A 22,840-nucleotide genomic window follows, 5' to 3' on the forward strand; every position below is an offset into this window, starting at 1 on the left:
CACTGGAAGGCCACCATGAGGTCACCCCACAGCCTTCTTTTCTCCAAGCCAAACAAGCCCAGTTCCCTCAACCTTTCCTCATGGCAGAGCCGAGCAGAGGAGGACGATCACCTCCCTCTCCCTGCTCTGCTCTTCTCAACCATCTGCAGCCCAGAGCACTTTGGTATTTTTCATGAAAAGAGCAGTCACTGATCACTGGTGCACCTTGCAAATGAGTCATTATTCTGGTGTGAATTATGTGAGGTACATGGGGCAGCACTTAGCACCGCCGCAGTCGCTGGGGAGAGTAATTGCAAAGGAAAGCACTGGGTGCAAAGATGGGGGATGAAGGGGATGACAGAAGGTCGTGCATGGCAGCTGACTCAGGAGAAGCACTGCACACCTTGCCAGCTTCACTGCTGCTGCACCGTGACACAGAGCCCAGCCCAGATCAGGTGCCAGATGTTCCTCGGTGCCCAGAGATGGCTGAAGGGCTGCCAGCCTATTCACCCCTTCTGTAAACAATGATTACAGCAGGGCTCAAGAAACTGGCCAAGCCACAAACTTCCTGCCTACATCTTTGCTTGTTCTCTGGCTTTCCTTGCTAATGTCAGCGTCACTGTAGTTCAAGGCATGACTGAAAAAGCAGGGTGATCTGCAAGGCACTCAGCTGCACCCTGGGTGAACCCAGCCTGGTGAACCCATGCCACCGCTCCCTGTTCAACCACAGTGGGGTTTAGCATTTCCCTGCATAGAAGACACAGACATTCTGCTTGCAGAGGAGGAGTTTGTTAACGGGAAGGTTTTCTTTGCTTATTTTCTCATGCCAACCACAGTAGTTAAAGCTTCACTTTGGTGTTTTTTTTCACAGAACTTCTCTCTGTTTCTCCCACAGATTGGCAGGGAGGTAGGAGAGGAAAGCTTCCAACCAGAGCTGCAGAGGCAGAAGCAAAATGGTATGTGCATGTATGTATGGCAGCAGAGTGGGTTTCCAGCAAGCCATGTGTGAGGTCAGTGCTGGGACAGTGCTTGGAGACAGGCAGTCAGAAAGAAGAGGCAGTAAAAACACAAAAATAAGAGAGGTGCAAAGTTCTGCCCAGTCATAGATGGATACGTATGAGCAAAGTTCCTGTGCAAGATGAAACTTATTTTAGAGGAAGAAAACCAAAGCACAAGCTGCTGAGCAGTGTGGGGTCACAGGATAACCCAGCATGGCTTCAGTTCTTGTTGGGCACTTACTGACTCAAGGGAGAGGGTGGATGAGATGGCTTTTCTCTGTATATCTTATGCCATCTATATTTGCTTCCTATTGGTCTGAGACCACAGATATCTGGCTATGGCAGGACAGGCAGCAGGTAGAAGTAGTGCAGAATATCTGCACAGCAGAAAGTTGGAAGTGTTCCTAAACAGAATGCCAAACTCTGCTGCTGTGAAATTGCAACAAAAGGCCAAATGCCATCTGGGAAACCCCCAGTTTAATATTTGCCCTCACACAGCTTTGCAGTCTAATGCCATTTCTCTTCCAGTGCTCATTTTCGACCCCCCACCCCTGGAGTATGCCATTGACATTGAAGTAAGCCTTACGAATTCATCCTACGTGGAACCAATCAAAGAGTATTTCAGAAACCTCCCTCTTCCATTTTCAACCAATATTTCAGATGTAGAAATGACAGTTTCAAGTGTCAACGTTACAACAGGTGGGTTGGTTGTTTATTTTTGTATTCTGGCTGACATTCTTGCTTGCCAGTACTCTGTATCTCCCATGGTCTCTGCTGCCCACTGAGAGACCCAGCAAAGCCCTGTCACACAGCGTCGTTTGTTACCTCCACCCCACTGCTTTTCTTTACATAATGTTAGCATTAGTAGACCCAAATGCTTTTCTTTTCCTAAGGAAGGGACAGAGCCAGAGGAAGCTTGAGTCAAAGAATTTCGCTCCAGTTTAAATAACAAGCAGTTTGAGTCACTTTCAAGTTTCAGGAAGCTGCGACAACAGCCATCAGACTGTTTCCTTCCCTCCCACTTGTGTTTGGAGTGTAAATCACTGCAAGGGGCTCTGCTTGACCTGGCAGGCTGTGTGAGATGCAGTCAGCACCAGGCTTACTTTTATGGGTACAGGGCAGGTTTTGTTACCTAACTGCGGTTGTGAAACATCACATCCAAGCAATTAATGCAGTTCATGCACCAGGCCTTTACAGGGACAGGGAGGAATCTCAGACCATTCCCGACAGTCCAAGAAGCAGTTAAAGGAGGCATTCTCAAAACAACAGATCTTTTCAAGGCCTCGAGGGCCGGGTGCAGAGTGTGAAAATCAGTTTGTTAACAGCGTGTTCTGCTGCGGCAGGGGAGGGCCGGGCCTGAGGGCGAGGATGCGCCCAGACGGCGGTGGGCCGAGCGGCCGGAGGAGCGCTGGGACACCGCTGGACCGGGGCTGGGGGTGCCGTATGGGGCCGGGGCTGGGCACAGGGATCCTCTGGAGTGCCTCCACACTTGGGATGTTGTGATCCTGTCATTCTTACAGTGTTTCTCTGTCTGTCCAACACCAGTCTGTGTGACCACTGAGAACCAGAGCTGCTGTTCTTGTGAGAGCAGATATGCCTGGCCGAGCACGGGGTGCAGTGACCTGATCAGCTGCCCTTCCATCAGCCTAGCTCCCAGCCAGCCGTGTGGCTACACCAGAGAAAAGCCTTTTCTTGGGCCCTACTGTGAGCTTCAGAATAAAGGTAAGGAAAAACTACACTGCGCCTGAGCATTGCACAGCCCTGTGCTGCTTTGAAGCTGGAGCAGAGCGCTGGGCTGCCTCCTTGCCATGAATGTGGAAGTGTGCAGAAATGCCCTGGATTTTCTTTCAGAGGCTGTTTGTGAGGGTGGGTGGTGATGGGACAAGGGGAATGGCTTTAAAGTGAGACAGGGGAGGTTTGGGTTGGATCTGAGGAGGAAGTTTTTCCCCCAGAGGGCGGTGAGGCACTGGCACAGGTTGCCCAAGGAGGCTGTGGATGCCCCATCCCTGCAGGCATTCAAGGCCAGGCTGGATGTGGCTCTGGGCAGCCTGGGCTGCTGGTTGGCGACCTGCACACAGCAGGGCTTGGAGCTGGAGGAGCGCTGTGGGCCTCTGCAACCCAGGCCATGCTGGGATTCTGTGACTGGGGGGGGGCGCTCTCAACACAGTTATGTGGAGACATGTAGTGCCATGCAAGAGCCCCAGCTCCTGCAGTCCCTCATGTGCCTCTGGGAATTTCTGCTAAGCAAAGACAGTTACTTCTTCTCAGGTTTTCATTAACAGATCTTACAAATGTGACTAAATTGTGTCAAAATACTCCAGAGGAGAGAAGGAATAAAAGAAATTAAAAAAAAAAAAACCCAGCACATGTTTTTTGTTAGTTTTCATTCTGTGGCTCTCATGATGACTCATTTAGGAGCCCATGACTTCTTAGGAGCCTGGCTGTTGGCTGGACCTTCAGGCTAACAGGAGTGGGATGCAGCTCTACCTGTTGCTTCTGCAACCCAAGACAGAGCCCATGAAGGCTTTGAGGAGGCCACTACTGCTTGTGCTGGAGCAAAGGAACACAGAGGCAGCTCCAGAGCTAAGCTGGGCAGCCCAGCGCTGTCAGCTCACCATGCTAGCTACTGCACTCAGAGGCAATTGTTCTGAAACAGGGCAACACCGTGCTCTTACTGCATGGATTAGACCTGGTAGCTCTACAAGGCACCGAATCGTGGAAATTCAGATCCTTTGGAAGTCCAGGACCCTGGGCACCACATTCCTCCTCTGCGTGGAATGGCCTTGTCCTAAAGTGGGCTCTGATGTCCAAGTATTTTGTACTCTCTTCTTCCCACGGATGAATCTTCACCCAGAATATCATCCTCCTGAAGCCATCAAGGATTTTTTACATTCATTTCAGTGAAACACAGGGGGTGATTCATCCCATGCAATTTTTGCTATGTGTAAGTTAAATACCTGGTCAAAATTATTCACCTAAATTCTCTCTTTAACTGAAATAGTGTAGCAATTCAATCACTGCAAGAAAGCTGCATATCAGCTTCTGAATACATCACTTTCTGGTGGTGGTCTAAACACTACAGCTAGTCTACAGCTTACTGTTAGCTGGAGAGGAGGTCTGGGTATTCAGCAGATGGCACACATCTAAAGTAGGTGTGGGAAATTATGAGAACTGTAACTTTTCTATCATGCAGATGAACCTTGTGAAGTTGTAAGAGTTAGGTTTAAGTTAGTAGAAAAAGCTAATTTTAATTGTAATTGTTGCTTTTGATTTATTTTTACGCCTCTCCTTACAGACTCATGTGGTATGGGAGAGCCCACTGTAATGAATATGTCAGTAAGACTTGGCACAGCCTTCCATGATGATCTCAGGAATCATTCTTCACAGCTATACAAAAAATACAAAGCTGACCTCGATAAAGCGGTAATGATTTTGTTTTCCATCCTTAAAGCCACAAAGCCCTCTTAAAAAGCAGCATTTATCCTGTGTCTCAGCACCTGATTTGTCACTGTCACTGCCCCACTTTGCAGGGGGAAGCTGCAGAGACTGCAGCACTTGTAGCTATGAAGTGGGCCACAGCTTAGGACAAAATTCCCCTTTGTTTTAACACATAGGAAGACAAAGAAGTATTCAGAAATCTTTTGGATCAAAAATATGAAAAAAATCACATTATTGGTTCCAGCTTACATCCCCGTGAGCATGTAGAGAATGAAACCATCCATGTAAATGTATTCTGGTGGCAGTGGCAAGGCCCATCCTGTCAGATACGCTGCACGCTCTCGCTCACAGCGATGTTGGATGGAAAGCTCCCTATTTTAGTTACACTAGAGTGATAATGCAGAGGATTCAAGTCTTGTCATGTGTCTTTGTTTACAGTTTAATGTTGGCTATGGATGCTTACCGGGCTTTGTGTCAGCAACAACAACTGGTTTCAGGTAAGTAAACAATTTCATGTTTTCCTAGGGGGCACAAATCTCTCCTCAAGGCAACAGCTCAGCAAAGCCTGCACTCACTCTGCTTAGAACTCATGCACAGTATGTATGTATGAAATAAGAGTATCATAGCTTCAGAGGAAATCCCAACCTTAGCATGAAAGTAGGACTATGGATAACATAGCTCTGGGCAGCCTGGTCTGCTGGTTGGTGACCCTGCACATAGACAGGGCTGAAACTAGATGGTCACTGTGGTCCTTTTCAACCCAGGCCAGTCTATGATTCTTATATACCAGAGCAAGCTGTGAGTCCTACGGGAGCCTTCCTAGGCACACAAGATGGTCCCACAGTATAGAAATACTCCGGTATGCAAGGCTGCCAGGTCATGGTGCTTCTTTCATTCTGTCTGCTCAGGCCTGGAAGTGTTGATGTGAACTACAGAGTGGAGGCAGGATCAGCGAGCTTCCATCAGCTGGAGCATTCCAGCAGACGTGTAGTACAGTACCTGGATGAATCGTACAACATAGAGCCCACCTCCTTCACTGCAGAAATAATGAGTAAGTGCAAAACTCTCCCAGTCTTTCCCTTCAGCATTCACCTTATGTTGCTGATTATCTAATTCTGGACCTACAAAAACTGCTTATTTCTCATCTGTTTCATTTCACCTTGTGCTTCATTTCACCAAAGCTTAGAATTTGAATGAGATGGCCATGCATGCAGCATTTCTGACTAAAAACCAAACCCTTCCAGCTACTCTGTTAAAGCCTGATGCAGTATCTCCGTGGGAGAGAGACTGAATCCCTTGAGCTCAGCTCCAGAACTGAGCTCTCTGCATGTCAGGCTGCCCATACTCTCCACGCCATCACGCCAGAACAAGCAGCTGCCTTAAAGAACGTGTTCCCTCTGATTTCCTTGGCACTTTGTCCAAGTTGCTGCAGCACAGTGCCCAGCAAAGTGCCGCCATCTCTCCTGGTCTGAGCACTGACCAGCTCTCTCTGTGGGCCCTCTCCTTGGGTTGGTTCTCTCCCAGATTTCCTCCTTGGAAAGCAGAGCTGGTACAAGTCCACCTTCGTAAAGCTGCCTGGGACCTTTGGCTGACAGAGATGGTAGAAGAAGATCCTGTGGATAATGTAGTATCTGCTATCAGAGGCAGTGCCCTGCAGCCTAAACTGCGTGCAGCTGCAGAACAGCTGAGATTTCTACCATGAAAGGCACCATGCAATAATGCAGAATGCTGCACTTTGTCTTCCCAGATCGCACGAACTTCACTGTGAGCCCTGCCCACATTTTTGAAGGAGATGCCATCCAACTGATGTGCGAGGTGGACGCCACGGCTGAGAACACGACCTGGAATCATGGCAGTCAGATCATCGTGAACAGCTCACGGCACTCCATGAAGACAGACAACAGCACTGCGATGTCACGGGCAGTTCTTACAATTATCAACGTTACACAGGAGGATTCTGGTACGATTTCCTGTCATTAAAAGAGCAGATGCAAATCTCTGGTGTAACTGATTCTATGGGAAGCAGAGGCATGCAGTGACTGCGACTCCCTGGAGTGAGACAACAGAGCATCCCTCATCATTTCCCTGTCAGCTTTTGGTCGTTTGTTGGTCTGATTGTTTTCTGTAATGAACCACCTGCTGACCTGCAGTGCCAGTAGGATGTGGAAGACTGACAATGGGTGTTTTTGGTGCCAGTGTCCCCTATCACATCACAGGAGTGGCTGCTCAGCAGTGAGGCTGCCTCGTCCTCTGTGTGAGGTAACTGAGGCTGTGACTGCATTTTGCCTCAAAGGCTCTCGACCCCTTTGCAAACATAACCCAAGAAGTAAGAGCCCACAGAGTTTGGTTTTTCACGTGCTCTTGTTTAGAGCTTTTTGAAAATCAGAGTAAGGGAAATGGGTGACATTGTGCCAGGACATGTTAAAACTCGATGCAAAGTAGCTCCCAGTTCACAACTCCAAATGTAGGGGAACCAACAGCAAAATGTGCTGCGTGTAAAGATGTTGTCTTTGTCTTACAGGTACCTACACATGCACTTTTACAAGCAGATACCTGTCTCTAAATCTGATATACAGAGGCACAGAAGAAATACGAGTGTCTCCACTACGTATCATCTCATACTCAAACAATGATAAAGTTAGCTGCAACAGCCCTGAGATACAGGCAAACAGCCCTGTGCTGTTCTGTTGCATTGATGGACAATTACCACTGCTTACTGGCAACTGGAAGGTGAATGGAGCAATCAATATTACAGGTGAGATTTACAAAAGGTTGCCTTTCACTGCTTGGTTTGCATGTCTGTCCGAGACCTCATGCAGCTCAGCAGCAGCTAGCCCAGAGCCTAAGGTGTGCATGGGGTATGCCACAGAGTGGGGCCAAGTGTGTACAGACTCCATAGGCACTGCCCAAGTGTAGATGGGATTCTGGGCATCTGGGCATCTCCGTGCACTGTGCAGATACTCACATCTGTGCCATCCTGACTGGAAACAGCCATCTGGACCATCATCACACTGACTGTCCAAGAAGCTTATTTTTGCATCCTCTGGTTTTGAGAGAAACAATGAATTGTAAGGGTGTCTATGATTATCTGCAGCGTCATCCCTGGGGGCAGAAAGTCTCTGTGTACCACATAACAAGATGGGGAAACCAAGAGGGATGAGTAGTACCCCTCAAAACCGCTCCATCTTACCTAAAAACTGACTCCACACGGGGCTGTGATCCATCACATACCAATTGAGTCAGACTTCCTGTTAGGCTTTACTAATAGCATGAAAGTGAGAGTTAATGTATCTCCAAGCACAGTGTGTTGCAGGGAGTTATGAAATGACATCAATAGAGAATCTCACAAAAGTCCATTATAACCAGCTTAATGCCCTCTTTAGTATTTACTGGGTATGGATTCCTTAAATGTTTTATGGGTATGGATTTTCTGTCCATGCTAAACGTTTGTTGTAAAAGGACTTTATCAGGAAGGGGGACATACAGATAAACCTTCAAAGTTCATGCACAGTCCTTGCCACGGAGCACAGCCACTGCTGTGCAGCAGTGCTTGCAGAAAGAGGTGAAAGCTGGGCTGCAGCAGCCCTTATTTGCCCTTTATTGGCAAGCTTCCTTAGTGGCTTTCCTCCTGTACTGCCTACCTTGTTTCCTACATACAGCAGTGAGGTCAGGCTGATCCAGAACACCCTCAATTCATAGAATCATAGAATGCCCTGGGTTGCAAAGGCCCACAGCGCTCCTCCAGTCCCAACCCCTGCTGTGTGCAGGTCACCAACCAGCAGCCCAGGCTGCCCAGAGCCACATCCAGCCTGGCCTTGAATGCCTGCAGGGATGGGGCATCCACAGCCTCCTTGGGCAACTAGTTAACCATCCTGACACATCCAAGCACTGCTGTGGCTCTAAGTTACATTAATTTTGGCTGCAGAGCAGTGCTGAAAGCAGGGGCATTGGGCCTTTGAGACTTCTGTGAGCACTTCCAGAGTGAAGGATTAGAAAGGACTTCAGCACTGATGTGTGCAAGTGGCATTCTATCAGAGGGCGCTGACAAAACCACTGGGCTTCCTCAGCTAGTGTGACTGCTTGGGATTTCAAGAACCCAACTGCTGTTAGATGCCCCCTGACCTTCAGTTAGTTCTTTTTCTCTCTAGGAGTCCCCAGTTTCAGCAGTAACTGCACTGAATACAAGCTCAACATGATGGACTCGCTGTGCTTGGCCGAGCAGTCGGGTACGGTGACGACATACACATGTGAGCTGCAGACGGGGCACGGCGCCCGGAGCAGCTGGGACATCCGAATTACCTACTTCCGAGAAGGTAAGAGGGAACAGCAAGAGACCACCCGCTGTCTGAGTCTCTTCAGTGCACACCATTGGCAAAGCAATCATTCTGACAAGCGGCCCTCAATATAGTGACATTTATCTTGTGTTGTCCCAGCCCAGGTAAGAATATCTTCCAGCGTAAACACATCAGTTTCCGAGGGATATGGCTTCAGTCTAAAGTGTGAAAGTGATGTGAGCAATTATGACAGCATCAGATGGGAAATCCATTCTGGAGATAGAATACAAGCAGTAGAATGCGCTGCGTGCATTACAACCAACAAATCCACAGCCACATCAGTGCTCGAGGTGAACACTGCCACTCAAGACTGGAATGGTGAGTGAACGTGGCTGACACCAGCTACAAAGGCAGTGAAATCATAGAATGATAGAATGTCTGGGGTTGCAAAGGCCCACAGCGCTTCTCCAGCTCCAACCCCTGCTGTGTGCAGGTCAGCAACCAGCAGCCCAGGCTGCCCAGAGCCACATCCAGCCTGGCCTTGAATGCCTGCAGGGATGGGGCATCCACAGCCTCCTTGGGCAACCTGTGCCAGTGCCTCACCGCCCTCTGCATGAAAAACTTCCTCCTCAGATCCAACCCAAACCTCCCCTGTCTCACTTTAAAACCATTCCCCTTGTCCCATCACCATCCACCCTCACAAACAGCCGTTCCCCTCCTGTTTATCCGCTCCCTTCAAGCACTGAAGGCCACCATGAGGTCACCCCACAGCCTTCTCCTCTCCAGGCTAAACGAGCCCAGTTCCCTCAACCTTTCCTCATAGCAGAGCTGCTCCAGCCCTCTGATCATCTCAGTGCCTCCTCTGGACCTGCTCCCAGAGCTCAGCATCCCCAGCCCAGCAAATAGCTGAGGTACTTCATCATGGGAGACACAGAGAACGAGAATTAAAATTCAAATTGCTCGAGAACAGAAAATCCCGATACTGCCAGGACTGTACTTGTGATGAACTGATGGGCTGATGAGCATGCAAGAGCTGAGGAGCCCTTCCACTGACTAAGATCTGGCTTTTGTGTCACTGCTCTCAGGCACCTACGTCTGCACATTCTCCCAGGACTCCCTGAACAATTCTGCTAGCATGACAATCAATGTGATTCCCTTGCCCCTGAAGCAGCACATCCGGATAGACCCCGTTCAAGCACCTATCATGTGCAGGACGCCCCAAGCCATCAACTGCTGCATAAGTGATGACACCGTGGAAGATTATGATGTTAGATTTGTGGTGCAAGAAAAAGAATTTCCAGCTGGTAAGCAAAAGTAAAGTTGTGGAACCATCAGTTACAGTACGTACTACAACCCAGACCCTGTAGTTTTTTGTTGTTTTCAGTTATGTTCATGTAACCAGTATTACGACTACCTGTGAGTACCACTAAGGGTATGAAAAGATACAGAAATGGGCTTTTTAGGATGGTTGCCAGGCCTAGGGAGTGTGACTCAGAAGAGTAATTGGTGTGCTGCCATGGCAATGAGGCACCATGCAGGGCAGGGGGAGGGAAGCATCATCAGCACCGTTCTGGTTGGGGAATGCTGAACTACATTTATTTTCTTTTATATTCCTCTCTGCCACCTGTTTGAAATGAGAATCAAGGAAGTGTTGCTCATGACTTTCCACTAATTTCTGAAAAATGTAGAATAACAACACATCTTTGAATACAATTCAAAGATCTGTCTTCTTTGTGGTTGTAGATACCACCTGCAGCAGCTGAGGCTTCCATGTCTTTAATCTTATTGTGGGTGTTTGGCTTCCCTGGGACACCTCTATAGACTGGAAATTTTCAGGCAGGTGACAAAATAGCTAGATTAGAAGTGAGCACAGAACAGCTGAACTATTTCAGAAAGCAGGCAGGAGCAAAAAGACAAAAAAAGGCTGAAGTGTGAGCAGGGGGAGATGGAGGGATGGTCGGGTTGCTGAGATGTGTTGGGTCCTCTCTGGAGGAGACTGCAGTTGGGGCATACTGCGAAGCAATGGGAGACTGGGACAGATCTGGAGTTCAAAAGATCCATAGACAGACGTGGCTGTGGCCCAGACAGAAATGTCAGCTTTCTGCTGCCAGCTGGGTGGCCTAGAACCAGCACTAACCCACCTCAAACTTTCCATGCAGAAAAAAAGAAGCGAGGAAATTTCTTGTGCTACTCGTACAATTACACAGAAACGGAATGCAGGGGAAAGGAGCTCGAGGCACACTGCAAGTTTGTGAACAGCATTGGGCAGGAGGTCAGCAGCGAGAGGATACAGCTGAACCTGATAGCTGGTAAGTGTCATAAGCACAGAGCTCCTCCTGGCTGCTGCATAGGAAATCCCAGTATCTCTGGTAAAGCAGATGTCACTAGTTTAATCGGGGGTGACAACACGAACAGTTCTTGTTTGCCAAGAACTTTTGTCTCCTTTCTGGCTGGAAATTTTGGAATGCAGAGGAGAACACACATTTTGCTGATGTTGAAAAAAAATAATAATAATTCAACAAGATGTTCTGTCTTCACACCCTGTGCTGGAGCAGGCAGTTATGTGACAGTGCCACATATATATGCAGACACTTGATTTTAAGTGGCAGCTACTGTGAATAACCCAATCAAAGCCAACTAGCAGACACTCTGTTCATCAAAAAGGTGTTAAGGCATCACTATCAAGACCTTCATACGACCTTCCTATGTGGGCTACAGCAGAACTGAGTCTCTCAGCATAACAAACTAACTCAGGTTAGAAACGATCACAGGTACAAAGAGACTTACAGTTCATAAGCAGTCAGTGTAGTCACAACCCCACCCCTATGGTGCATGTAATCCAGTGGACAAAGCCTAAAACACTGGGTGTTCATTTGGCAGTTCAGTCAAGTACCCCAAAACAAGGGGCTCTCTTCAGTTTTCTTTCTCATTTCATGATTGAAAAAAAAAAAAACTGACATGAGAATTTAGAAGCCAACGTTCTTTTCACCAGGTTTTGATTGCAGCTTCTCCTTGAGAGCAAAACACCACAAGCCTATAGTAGAGGAACCAGCATACGGGGACCCAGAATATTTCCCTGCTCTCAAAAAAGATTCTCTTAGGCCTTGGAAGAATGTTTGAAGATATAAATTAATCTTTCTGTATATACTTGCTGTGGAGAGCAGTGAAAGCTTGGTAGTTATTGGGGAAAAAAAAAACACTTCTGAGACATATACCCACTGAAAGGTCATAATTAACGAAGAGAAAAAACTGAAATCCTAATCTAAAGAACTCAGAATGCTGTGTGGTCACCTATCTGATGGGAGGTAAATTACTCATCTCTATGCTTCTCAGCTTTCCGTCTTGATGTCTTTTCCTCAATACAGATGAGAACATCATTTCCTGCTCAGAAAACAATACCTTTGGAAGGGAAGGAGACGTGTTAATAAAGTCATGCTCTGTTTTAAACACTACTTTTCTCCGAGGCTGCAAAATTTACAAGTGCTGCAGCAAGTCATGGAAGATGGAGAAGAATGACTGCGTGTCCAAACAGATAAACAGCCTGCTGCTCACGGCAGAGGTAACGTGTCTGGAGGGGCAAACTTTACCTCTTGGCAGTATGGTGCTCTCTGTGTTATTCAAAGACGTAGAGGAAATGGACGTGGGGGTATTGATTGATGCTGGGCTGAACATGAGCCGACAGTGTGCCCAGGTGGCCAAGAAGGCCAATGGCAGCCTGGCTTGCATCAGAAACAGTGCTGCCAGCAGGAGCAGAGAGGTGATTGTTCCCCTGTATTCAGCACTGGTGAGGCCGCACCTCGAGTACTGTGTCCAGTTTTGGGCCCCTCACTGCAAGAAAGACATTGAGGCCCTGGAACGTGTTCAAAGGAGGGCAACAAAGCTGGTGAGGGGTCTGGAACACAGGCCATATGAGGAGAGGCTGAAGGAGCTGGGAATGTTCAGCCTGGAGAAGAGGAGGCTCAGGGGAGACCTCACTGCTCTCTATAACTTCCTGAAGGGAGGTTGCAGTGAGCTGGGGGTCGGCCTCTTCTCTCGTGTCATCAGTGATAGGACCAGGGGGAATGGCTTCAAGCTACGGCAGGGGAGATTCAGGCTGGACATGAGGAAGTATTGCTTTTCAGAAAGGGTGGTCAGGCACTGGAATGGATGCCCAGGGAGGTGGTGGAGTCACCGAGCCTGGGGGTGTTCAAGGAAAGGCTGGATGTTGTGTTGAGGGACATGGTTCAGTGGGAGCTATTGGGAATAGGTGAACGGTTGGACTGGATGAGCTTTGAGGTCTTTTCCAACCTTGGTGATTCTATGATTCTATGATTCTATGATTCGTATTGCTGTAGCCATTATGAAGGAGGATCAAGCTCCAGGCAAACTGCATACATGTGATACACTGCTATCTTCTGTTCCAGTCCTTGGTCAACAGTCCCAGTGCAAAAACCGGCCTACCTGACTTCCTTCAGAACCTGAAGAATCAGATAGTACTGCTGCAAGATGACAATTCTTCTGCAAACCTTGCTGCAATTGTTACCATCCTCTACAACATCTCTTCTATTCCAATAGAAGCAAAGAAGTCCACCATCATCGTAAGGTTTTATTTAACACTTGTTAATACTCATCAGCGCCTTTGGCCTCTTTTGTCATAAAGAATGACATTCCTCCTGATGGACTGCTGTGGTTAGTTAGAGTCAGGAACAGGACGGAGTTAAAGGAATGAGACAGAGTGACCGCAAAGATTAAATGATGTCAAAGAAACAAGTATTTATGGAAGATGATGAAGACTAGGAGCTTAAGCACGAAAGAGAGGTTGCTGTATTCTAGCTTAGCAGCTAGAAATGTTCTAGGGGTCCATAAATGCCCCTGGGATTCAAGATTAGAGCAAAGGCCAAGGAATGGGCTGCCCAGGGAGGTGGTGGGGTCACCAACCTCGGAGGTGTTCAAGGAACGGTTCGACGTTGTATTGAGGGACATGGATTAGTGAGAAATATTGCTCGTAGGTGGACGGTTGGACTGGATGACCTTGTGGGTCTTAGCCAACTTTGCTGATTCTATGATTCTATGAATGATGGAATAGGAGAAAGAATAGAAAATGGACTTTAAATAAGGATAGGGACAGTAAATTCCAGGGTCCACAATGATGCAAGGAAAATCAACTGATGTTACAACAACTGAATTGCAAAACATATCATAGAAATACTTGTAAGCCGTGATTGTCAGGTGTGGAGGAATAGCACTGCTCTTCTGAGCAGAAATGGGCAAGAAGACTTGTTTTCTAGTTGGAGAATGAGATAGAAAAAAATCAAAGATAGCATAAAGGTTGAGGCCTGGGAAAGAAGGCTGGAGAAAATATTAACATATAAAGACAAGCTAAGCAAATTACTTTGGAAGCCTTGACTTGAAAATAGGGTGTGGAAAGGATTAATAATTGAATATTTCATGTGGACTGAACAAAAGAAGAACACGTAGGGCTTTTTCAACAGGCAATTCTCGGTCAGTCCAGAAATTATCATCAAAAACAAGTATTCGTACAAGATTTCACTTGCAGCATTGTTGTTCTGTTGTTACAGGATTACTTCACTATAGTGGATGTTATTGTTGCTGATTCCAAGAAGGAGCTTTGGGCTGACCTGAATCAAGGGCCGATATCCTTCAGTTCTTTGTTACTGAACGCAGTGGAAAGATTTTCTGAGAACCTCCTACCGGTTAATAACAGCATTCCACATGTGTCCACTGAAACCCTTGAGCTGCAAGGTATGGTTGTCACAGGACATAGCCACACAGACTACAATAAGGACTTCAGCCACCTGGGAAACCTCACAGCTCGTGTGCTGATTGATAAAATCGAGACTCTGCCTCCAAATTCAACCATTGTCAGTGTGGCCTACTCAGCTCTTGGTCGTATTTTGCCTGTGAATGTGGACATGTATGTGAACAGCTTGGTGATATCAACAGTTCTGAGCTGTGAGAGAAGCCAGAACTTCCATATTAATATGACCTTTCAGAAAGAAGACCTGTCTTTGAAGGCACCCCAGTGTGTCTTTTGGGACTTCAACCTCAACAACAGTAGGGGAAGCTGGGATAATCAAAGTTGCACACTAACAGAGGAAAAAGACAATGTCCTTTGTTCCTGCAATCACTTGACGCCATTCTCCATTCTGATGTCACCAGATAAACCTGCTCCAAATTCTGTTGAAGATTACATTACCCACATTGGCCTGGCCATTTCGATCTTGAGTTTAGTGGTCTGCATTGTAATTGAATCCTTAGTTTGGAAAACCGTGACAAACAACACAACCTCCTACGTCCGTCACGTCTGTATTCTCAACACAGCGGCATCTCTCCTAATTGCTGACGTTTGGTTCATTGTCACTGCCTCCATCAGCGAACGCAGCATGCAGAGAAGAAGAGAGATCTGTGTTGCAGCCACATTCTTCATCCATTTATTCTACCTGTGTGGCTTTTTCTGGATGCTCAGCCTTGGCCTCATCCTTTTTTACAGACTAGTCTTCATCTTACATAACACAAGCAAGACGTGTCAGAAGGCAGTGGTATTCTGCCTGGGTTATGGGTGCCCCTTTGTGTTCGCTGTCACCACCATTGCTGTCACGCTGCCATGGGACACTTACACCAGAAAGGATGCCTGCTGGCTCAACTGGGAGGACAGTAAAGCTATCTTGGCCTTTGTCATACCTGCCCTGGCCATCGTGGCCATGAATTTGTTCATCACTGCAGTTGTGATAATAAAAATACTAAGGCCAAACATTGGGGACAGGACAAACAAGCAAGAGCGGAAGACCTTGTTTCAAATTTGCAAAAGTCTCATCATCTTGACACCACTGTTAGGCCTCACCTGGGGATTTGGTCTTACCGTCATCATCAAACATAGCCACCAAGCCTTCCACATCCTCTTCGCTCTGCTCAACGCTTTGCAGGTGAGTTACACACAGGCATGGTTTTGTTTCGTCTTATGCCCGTTTAACAAGTAGTGACATTCCTGCAGTGCTGTGCTTGAGGGGAATTAAAACAGCACAGGAAAGCTCAGAGTTGTCTTACACATCTTCACTCCCAAAGGGCTCTTTGGGAAACCCATTCCAGGCATTCAGAAACACCTTGTATGATCAGCTTCATTAACAGATGTGCCTCGTAGATTGATCTGGCACAGACACAACTTCTAATTTTGCCAATGCTTTTGGCAAGAACTCCTATCCTGAAGATGAGGAAAATTGCCCCATTATTTTCAGTTGGGCAAGCTACAGCTCATCAAGTTCTGCTCTTATTACAGTGCATCTGGAGGCATCACATGATCCTCTTGTGGGTTCAAGTGATGAGGAACTATAAACTACATGAAAATCCCCCCAGACAGCTGAGTAGTGCTACTAAGAGAGAAACTGACCAAACCCATGGATGAATTTTCAGTCAGCAGTTTTTACAACCAGGCCAGCAGGATCTAGATACAACAGGATTTCTTAAAGACAGCAATAGTTATGTCTGCTCTGTCTCTTAAGGATGTCCTCAAACCTGCACACTCCAGACCAATCTCTCCTGCCTTTCCTATTGTGCACCTTCCAGCTTGTAAAAATAGGAAGGCATGCCTCCCATATACAAATACCCGTTCTTCCAAATGTACTTAATGCTAGAAACTACCCGGGTCATCTTCTAAACCAGGTATTCAGTCCATCCTGGAGAACTCCAACCGCATCAACAGTCCATCATCATGTGAAATGCACTTCAAAAACGCCTTCTATCAGAGAGTCTGGAGTTCTAATAGTGAGCACGGACAATGACTGTGATAATTGTGAGGTACTGCAATTAAAAGTTGATGTTGTCAAATATGTCATTTTCTGTTTCCTAGGGATTATTCATTTTGGTATTTGGGACTCTGTGGGACAACAAGGTAAGAAGTCAAACTATTTCCTGTATTATGTGACAGATTGTTGGAATTTGTACACAGTCACTGCATTTTTCTTTCTTGAACAAATAGATAAAAGAAGCCCTGCTGAAGAGGAATTCACTATCCAGATGGAGTTCACAACAAACAAAGGTGAAATGCTTGATTTAAGAACATATTTCTGAGTTACTGTTGAATAACCCAACATTCTCCATTTGTCTCCTAAGTCCATTGCACTGTGTATGCTGAATTATTTTTCAGAACTGACCAGAGAAAGGAAAGAAATTAACAACACAAATATGAATACACTTCCCTTTTCAAAGTTCATTATTTCACTTACAATAATTGGTCAAAAATAAGAAGGAGCTTGGAGGACATTTGATCTAGAGCAGTATATGAAAACATACTGAATTTCCTAAGAAATAAAGTACAAAATGTAACTGGAACTTTCAGTTTGAAAAAAGACAATTCCGGGAGCACCATTAATTATTCACAATGTAAGAAAAATTCAGAAGGAATTTCTTGGGGCAGGGAAGGATGGCCGTGCTGCTGCTGGGACTTGTAAGGCAGCTGATAGCTGAGCCAGCTTGATTCCTAGAATACAAAATGGGAGGAGGAAACAGCATTTTGTCCAGGTTGTGTCCACTTGCAATCACAGAACAGCTGAGGTTGGGAAGAGCCTCTGGATGTCATCTCATTCAGATTGCAGAAGTGTCTGTGTCACTCCTGTAGTGTCTGAATCACTCTCATGGTGCTGAGTTTTCACTTCGTATAGGAACAGAATTTATTCAGAAGAATCTGCTGAAGTATTGCTTAAGAAAACTCAGAATAGCTCAAAGGATGGAGGCTCCCCAACCTCTCTGCCCCATCTACTCTTTTGTTTGCTCACAGTGGAACCCTTTTTCAGTGGGATTTTTTTTATTTTGCCTTTGTGCCCACCACCTTTTGTCCTCCCATTGGGACCAATCAGAAAATTCTGGCTATCTTCTGCTGAAGCTTTCTTCATTTTGGATCCTGAGAATAATTTATCTGTCTTTTTTAAACTGGTACTTTGAGTATTTCCAGTGTTTTCTGCAGGAGGAATTCCACTGGGAATTCATAGCTAGGAATATTTCCTAATGCATTTTTAAAGTGCCATTCCTTGTCTCTGTCCTGAAGATGATGTCTGCTGGATGTGATGCTATTTCAACTTCTGGAAAACCTCATTTTTCCCAGGACGGGAGGAATAACTTACACAACTATCATTAAGCATGGTAGCTTTTCATTACCTCCTGTACTGGCACATCCAGCAGAATAAAGGAGAAGGAGCAAGTTGTTAAGCCTTCAACCCCAGTTCTGAATTCCTCTCTAACAAAATCTCCCAGACCAAACACTTTCAGCTGAAGTTGACACTGTTGAAGCTGCCCCAGACTGTTGGGGTTGTCCCGTTTCCATGGCAGTTCTACTGAAAAGAGCAAATAAAGCAAGATCCAAGTCCTTGGTCAAAATTTTTAGATGTTATTCATCTACCTCCTTCCTCTCTCCCTTTATGATATAGGCCTTATTTCCCCCACCATGGCACAACCTAGTGAGCAGAGACTGAATAGAGAAAGACATTTAATTCTGTATTTTTTTAAAATATACTTCTTGAAGGAATCCCATTAATTTCTCAAATGATACCAGCTCTGAAAATGAAGCATTTTAGCAGCAAAAGCTCTCCGGACCGAACGCAGTTGTATTCCGCCTCCCTCTAGTGCGTAGAGTTCAATGTGCCTTTGGTTATCCCAGCAGCTCTCATGGCCAATCCCAAGTGCACAGCTCAGCCTTCCTGCCACCCTTAATGGATAAAGGGCCAGAACATTCTGCTGTCTGACACTGATAGAGGGCTGTGCCATCAGGGGCACGGTCTGGTTGGGGGCTGTAACTAGTGATGCTCGCAAGGAGCCAGTGCTGCATCCAGTCTTGTTCCGTGCCTTTATCAATGACCTGGGTGAAGGAATAGAGTCCATCCTCCACAAGTTTGCTGATGATTTGGAGCTGAGAGGAGTGGCTGACACACCAGAAGGCCGTGCTGCCAGTCTGCGAGAGCTGGACAGGGTGAGAGTTGGACAGAGAGGAACCTGGTGAGGTTCAACAAGAGCAAGTGTAGAGTCCTGTCCTGCACCTGGAGAGGAATAACTGCATGCACCAGCACAGGCTGGGGGCTGACCTGCTGGAGAGGAGCTCTGCAGAAAAGGACATGAGGGTCCTGGTGGCCAACAGGTTGTCCATGAGCCAGGGTGCTCTGTGCCCATGAAGGCCAACGGTGTCCTGCCAGCTCAGGCCACAGTGGAAGACCACAAAGATGATGAGGGGCCCGGAGCATCTCCTGTACAAAGAAAGGGTGAGAGAGCTGGGGTTGTTTAGCCTGGAGAAGAGAAGGCTGAGAGGGGATCTGATTAATGTTTATAAATATCTAAAGGGCAAGTGTCAAGAAGAAAGGGCCAGGCTCTTTTCAGTGGTGCCCAGTGTCAGGACAAGGGGCAGCAGGCACAAACTGGAACATAGGAATTTCCACAAAAAATGAGAAAGAAATTCCTTACTTTGACCCGGCACAGGCTGCCAGGGAGGTGGTGGACTCTCCTCCTCTGCAGATATTCAAGACCCATCTGAACACCCCTGTGCAACCTGCTGTAGGGAAGTGCTGTAGCAGAGACACTGGACTCAGTGATCTCCAGAGGTCCCTTCCAACCCCTGTGATTCTGTGATTCTGTGACTGACCCTGAAGCTTACACCGTGTTCCCAACTGAGCAATGGTTAGAGATAGGCTGTCACCTTTTGTGCTGGGTAGTTTTGTTTAAAGTTTGTCTATCTTCTCCACTGCCATCATAAAAATGCAAATGAGTGAACTGATGCCATACAAACATCTAACCTGTCCCATCTGTGCTGCAGAACAGCTTTTTATTTTAACCTTTTACTTTTCTCCATGTGACTGCAAAGAAAGTTCTAAGCATTTGACAAAAAGCCATTTCTCTCTTTCAGTCAACATCCCTGATCCTTGTGGCACCAATGTTTTCCATGAGCTATCCATTTTCAAGAACATTCAACAACTTATTTGGCAAAACAGGTACGTGACAGTAGATTTCTTCTGTTAAAGCACTGACAAGGTTTGGCCCGACTTCCCACTCCGAAGGTTTGTTTATCCCTATCCATCAATCTGCCTATCTGTTGGTGCAGGGATAGCACTCCATCTTCTACTGAGAAGGAACTGCAGTAACACAAATCAGTGGAATCACTAGTACAGTTGCTTGTAATTGTAGCAGTGCTAGCAGTGCAACTGTCTAACACTAAAGCAGCTGTCAGATTGTGGCATATTTCAGCAGTTCTAAAGGCCACCAATTGAGCTTTGTTTTGAGCTTCTTGTTACCGTGATCAGTGCTCCTCAGGTAAGTGTATTGGTGTTCCCCCCCCTCCTTGGAACTTGGAACTGTCAAAGGTTAGCTGGCAGCCATTTCATGGATGTCACCACTCCAGATACGATTTTATTTTCACAGAACCATCGAATCCCAGCATGGCCTGGGTTGCAAAGGCCCACAGCGCTCCTCCAGCTCCAACCCCTGCTGTGTGCAGGTCGCCAACCAGCAGCCCAGGCTGCCCAGAGCCACATCCAGCCTGGCCTTGAATGCCTGCAGGGATGGGGCATCCACAGCCTCCTTGGGCATCCTTTCCAACGTGCCAATCCCAGCGTATCTCACTCTGTCTGTCCTTCGATCTGATCGCTTTCTTGTTTTGCAGGAAAATACACAGTATCTTCTTCAGAGCCGTCCAGTGCTTCCACAGAGAACACCTCCAAGTCAGATTCTTTGCTCAACTGAAGCACAAGCAAATGATAAACCATTGAACTATGAAAGGATCTCTGCCCTTTCCGTGATACACACAAAAAGTGTCTGTGAGTCAAGCAGTGGGCTGCTTCCCATTGACCAAACTGTGCTTGGGTGCATTCTTCTGGACCAACCTGCTCTGGTTCCCGTGTAAGGCAGGGAAGCTTTGTGAGGTGGAATTTTACAGGAGCTGTCAATAGCAGAAGAGATAACAAGAGGTTTTGGAGTTGGAAGGATCCGAAGACCTTCAAGTGCTGGTGAAGCCATTGAAGAATTCTCAGCCTTTAAGAGGGTGCTTCGCTCTATGCAGTACTGAGCCACGAATCACAGTGCTATCCACAGCTGTTGTCCAGTACTTGTAGTATTTCCCCCATCAGATCTCCAGATGATTCCAGAGGGCTGTGCAGATAAACAAGTACCTCATCGCTTCCCACCTGCCCTCCTCTTAGAGCCTGGGAAGGCTGTGTCAGAGACTTCTGGAACCAAAGGTTCACAACCAAGACAGTCCATTTCAAATCACCCCTTTTGACCCAGAAAAAAAAAAATGAAGACCATAAAGATTCCTGTGGGGTTTCTTTCAGATAGAATGTACTGGAAGCTCCATGTAGCACTTTCTGAAGAAAAGGAAGTTTTATATCTTTAATTGTTTCTCCTTGATATGTAATATAGTAAGAAAAAGAGGGTTGCTGCTCTCTACCACAGAAGAAGCTGTAATTATTTATTGTTACGTATGCAGGGAGTCTCTTGTATAGCCTGTACATTTAGGTCTCCTTGTGGAGAAGAATCACACTGGGAGTGCTGAGAGTCAGTTCTGCCATGAATGTAAAGCAGCATGTGCCAGGCAGGGTGGAAGGTTTTGTATAAATTACTGTTCTGTGACTACATTTGTGGAATCAGTTATTTCCAAGCCTGTATGCCTTTACAAGGCAGGACTCCTGTTTCAAGCAGAGGGCTATGAAAGAGCCTGAAAATACATGTGGCACATCGAGGTGTTACACAGCACAATGCATGGAGATTTAAATGTGAGGCCAGTACCAAGTAGGACTGTCAGGTACAGCCCCTTTTGGTTCCTGGGGAATCAGGACTGTGTTTACTGGCAGTGAACTTGTTCCCAGGACTTCGGAGTGAGCCAGGATGGGAAACTGTTGCCTGCTCTTCGAAGCACGTGTGATGGTTTGGCAGGGGCAGATGGTGACGAATGCAGACAATAAACAAGCATCAATCAATTGTATTATTGATATTGAAAGCAGTTTCTTTTTCTTTGAAGATGTAGATGCTAACAGTAGAACTGAAACACAATTAGCCAATTAGCAGCCACTCTGTAGCTGCCTTACCCACTCTCAGCAACAGGAGCCAGGTCACTGGCAGAGCCAAGGGGAGCAGTGGGCTCACCAACAGTTTGCTCACCTCAGGAGTGTGGCATTTTGGTGAGCTGACTACATTTGTTCAGCTGGCCCAACCCTTCATCCCAACTCCTCCTTGTGCCCTCCATGAACACCCTTTGCTGAAGTGAGGGCTGCCACACAAACTTGTTTTCTGACAGTTGCCATCACCTGGATCTTCTGCTTAACTGCAAGGCGTTCAGTTAAATGGTGTTCTAATGACATCCTACCAGGTTCAGCTTATCTCTGGATTTCTTTTCTAGCAATGGAACAGTCACTGCCCTGGCACCTTCCTCTGATTTAATACAGCTCAAGAAAAATAATGAAGGATGGAATTTACAGACTCACGGAATCACAGAATGGCCAGGGTTGGAAGGGACCTCAAGGATCATGAATCTCCAACCCCAAATTCATAGAATCATAGAATCTCCAAGGTTGGAAAAGACCTCCAAGGTCATCTGGTCCAACCATCCACGCACCACCAATATTTCCCCACTACACCACGTCCCTCAGTACCACATCTACACGGTGCTGGAGCACCTGCAGCTCAGGCTGCCCAGGGCCATCCGTGGCCTCGGGCACCTCCAGGGATGGGGCACCACAGCTCTGGGCAGTGCCAGCACCTCTCTGCCCTCTGAGTGAAGGATTTCCTCCCAATATCTGACCTAAATCTCCATTCTTTTAGCTTAAAGCCATTCCATGCTGTCCTATCACTATCAGACCATGTATAAAAGTCACTCCCCCTTCTGCTTATGAGCTCCTCATTACTGGAAGGCCTTCCTGCAGCCTTCCCTTCTCCAGGCTGAACGCCCCACAGCTTAGTGGAAGATAAGTGTTGATGTACTGACTTACCTAACTATGGGTTTATATCCTTTAAGTATCCTGGGCAATTTCTATAGGAATTTTTCTAGAATCTTCACAGATTTGCTTGCACATGGCTTTCCCTGGTGTTTAGAGAAGTTCTTCCAATTAAAGTTTGCACTGTGATTAGGATTGCTTGCATGGACTCTCAGCACAGCTGCTTGCTATTCGATGAGGTAACAAAACAATA

At 46.7% G+C, this 22,840-nt stretch overlaps 1 protein-coding gene across 1 annotated transcript; it reads left to right on the top strand.

The window, feature by feature from the left end:
• The first annotated feature begins 317 nt into the window (after window positions 1-317).
• ADGRF5 (adhesion G protein-coupled receptor F5) lies at window positions 318-21,638 on the top strand. The gene is made up of 20 exons (XM_042832596.1): window positions 318-434; window positions 875-935; window positions 1,506-1,676; window positions 2,523-2,699; window positions 4,273-4,400; window positions 4,854-4,912; window positions 5,324-5,466; window positions 6,163-6,375; window positions 6,937-7,170; window positions 8,564-8,728; window positions 8,849-9,067; window positions 9,775-9,993; window positions 10,849-10,998; window positions 12,055-12,248; window positions 13,093-13,266; window positions 14,248-15,612; window positions 16,533-16,574; window positions 16,662-16,721; window positions 19,569-19,653; window positions 20,322-21,638. Exons 1-20 carry the CDS (start codon window positions 318-320, stop codon window positions 20,399-20,401), a joined length of 4,056 nt encoding a protein of 1,351 aa, XP_042688530.1. The 3' UTR covers window positions 20,402-21,638.
• The last annotated feature ends 1,202 nt before the right edge of the window (window positions 21,639-22,840 follow it).

The sequence above is a fragment of the Centrocercus urophasianus genome, unplaced genomic scaffold (genome assembly GCF_019232065.1).
Source record: "Centrocercus urophasianus isolate 14NV4802_14NV808 unplaced genomic scaffold, USGS_Curo_1.0 seq_39, whole genome shotgun sequence".
In the NCBI taxonomy this organism is placed as follows: Eukaryota; Metazoa; Chordata; class Aves; order Galliformes; family Phasianidae; genus Centrocercus; species Centrocercus urophasianus.

Coding starts and splice junctions, on each gene's coding strand:
- ADGRF5 (XM_042832596.1), top strand. CDS start 318: ATGGGGGATGAAGGGGATGACAGAAGGTCGTGCATGGCAGCTGACTCA. Junction 2,700..4,272: donor CTGTGAGCTTCAGAATAAAG/GTAAGGAAAAAC, acceptor CTCTCCTTACAG/ACTCATGTGGTATGGGAGAG. Junction 4,401..4,853: donor AAGCTGACCTCGATAAAGCG/GTAATGATTTTG, acceptor CTTTGTTTACAG/TTTAATGTTGGCTATGGATG.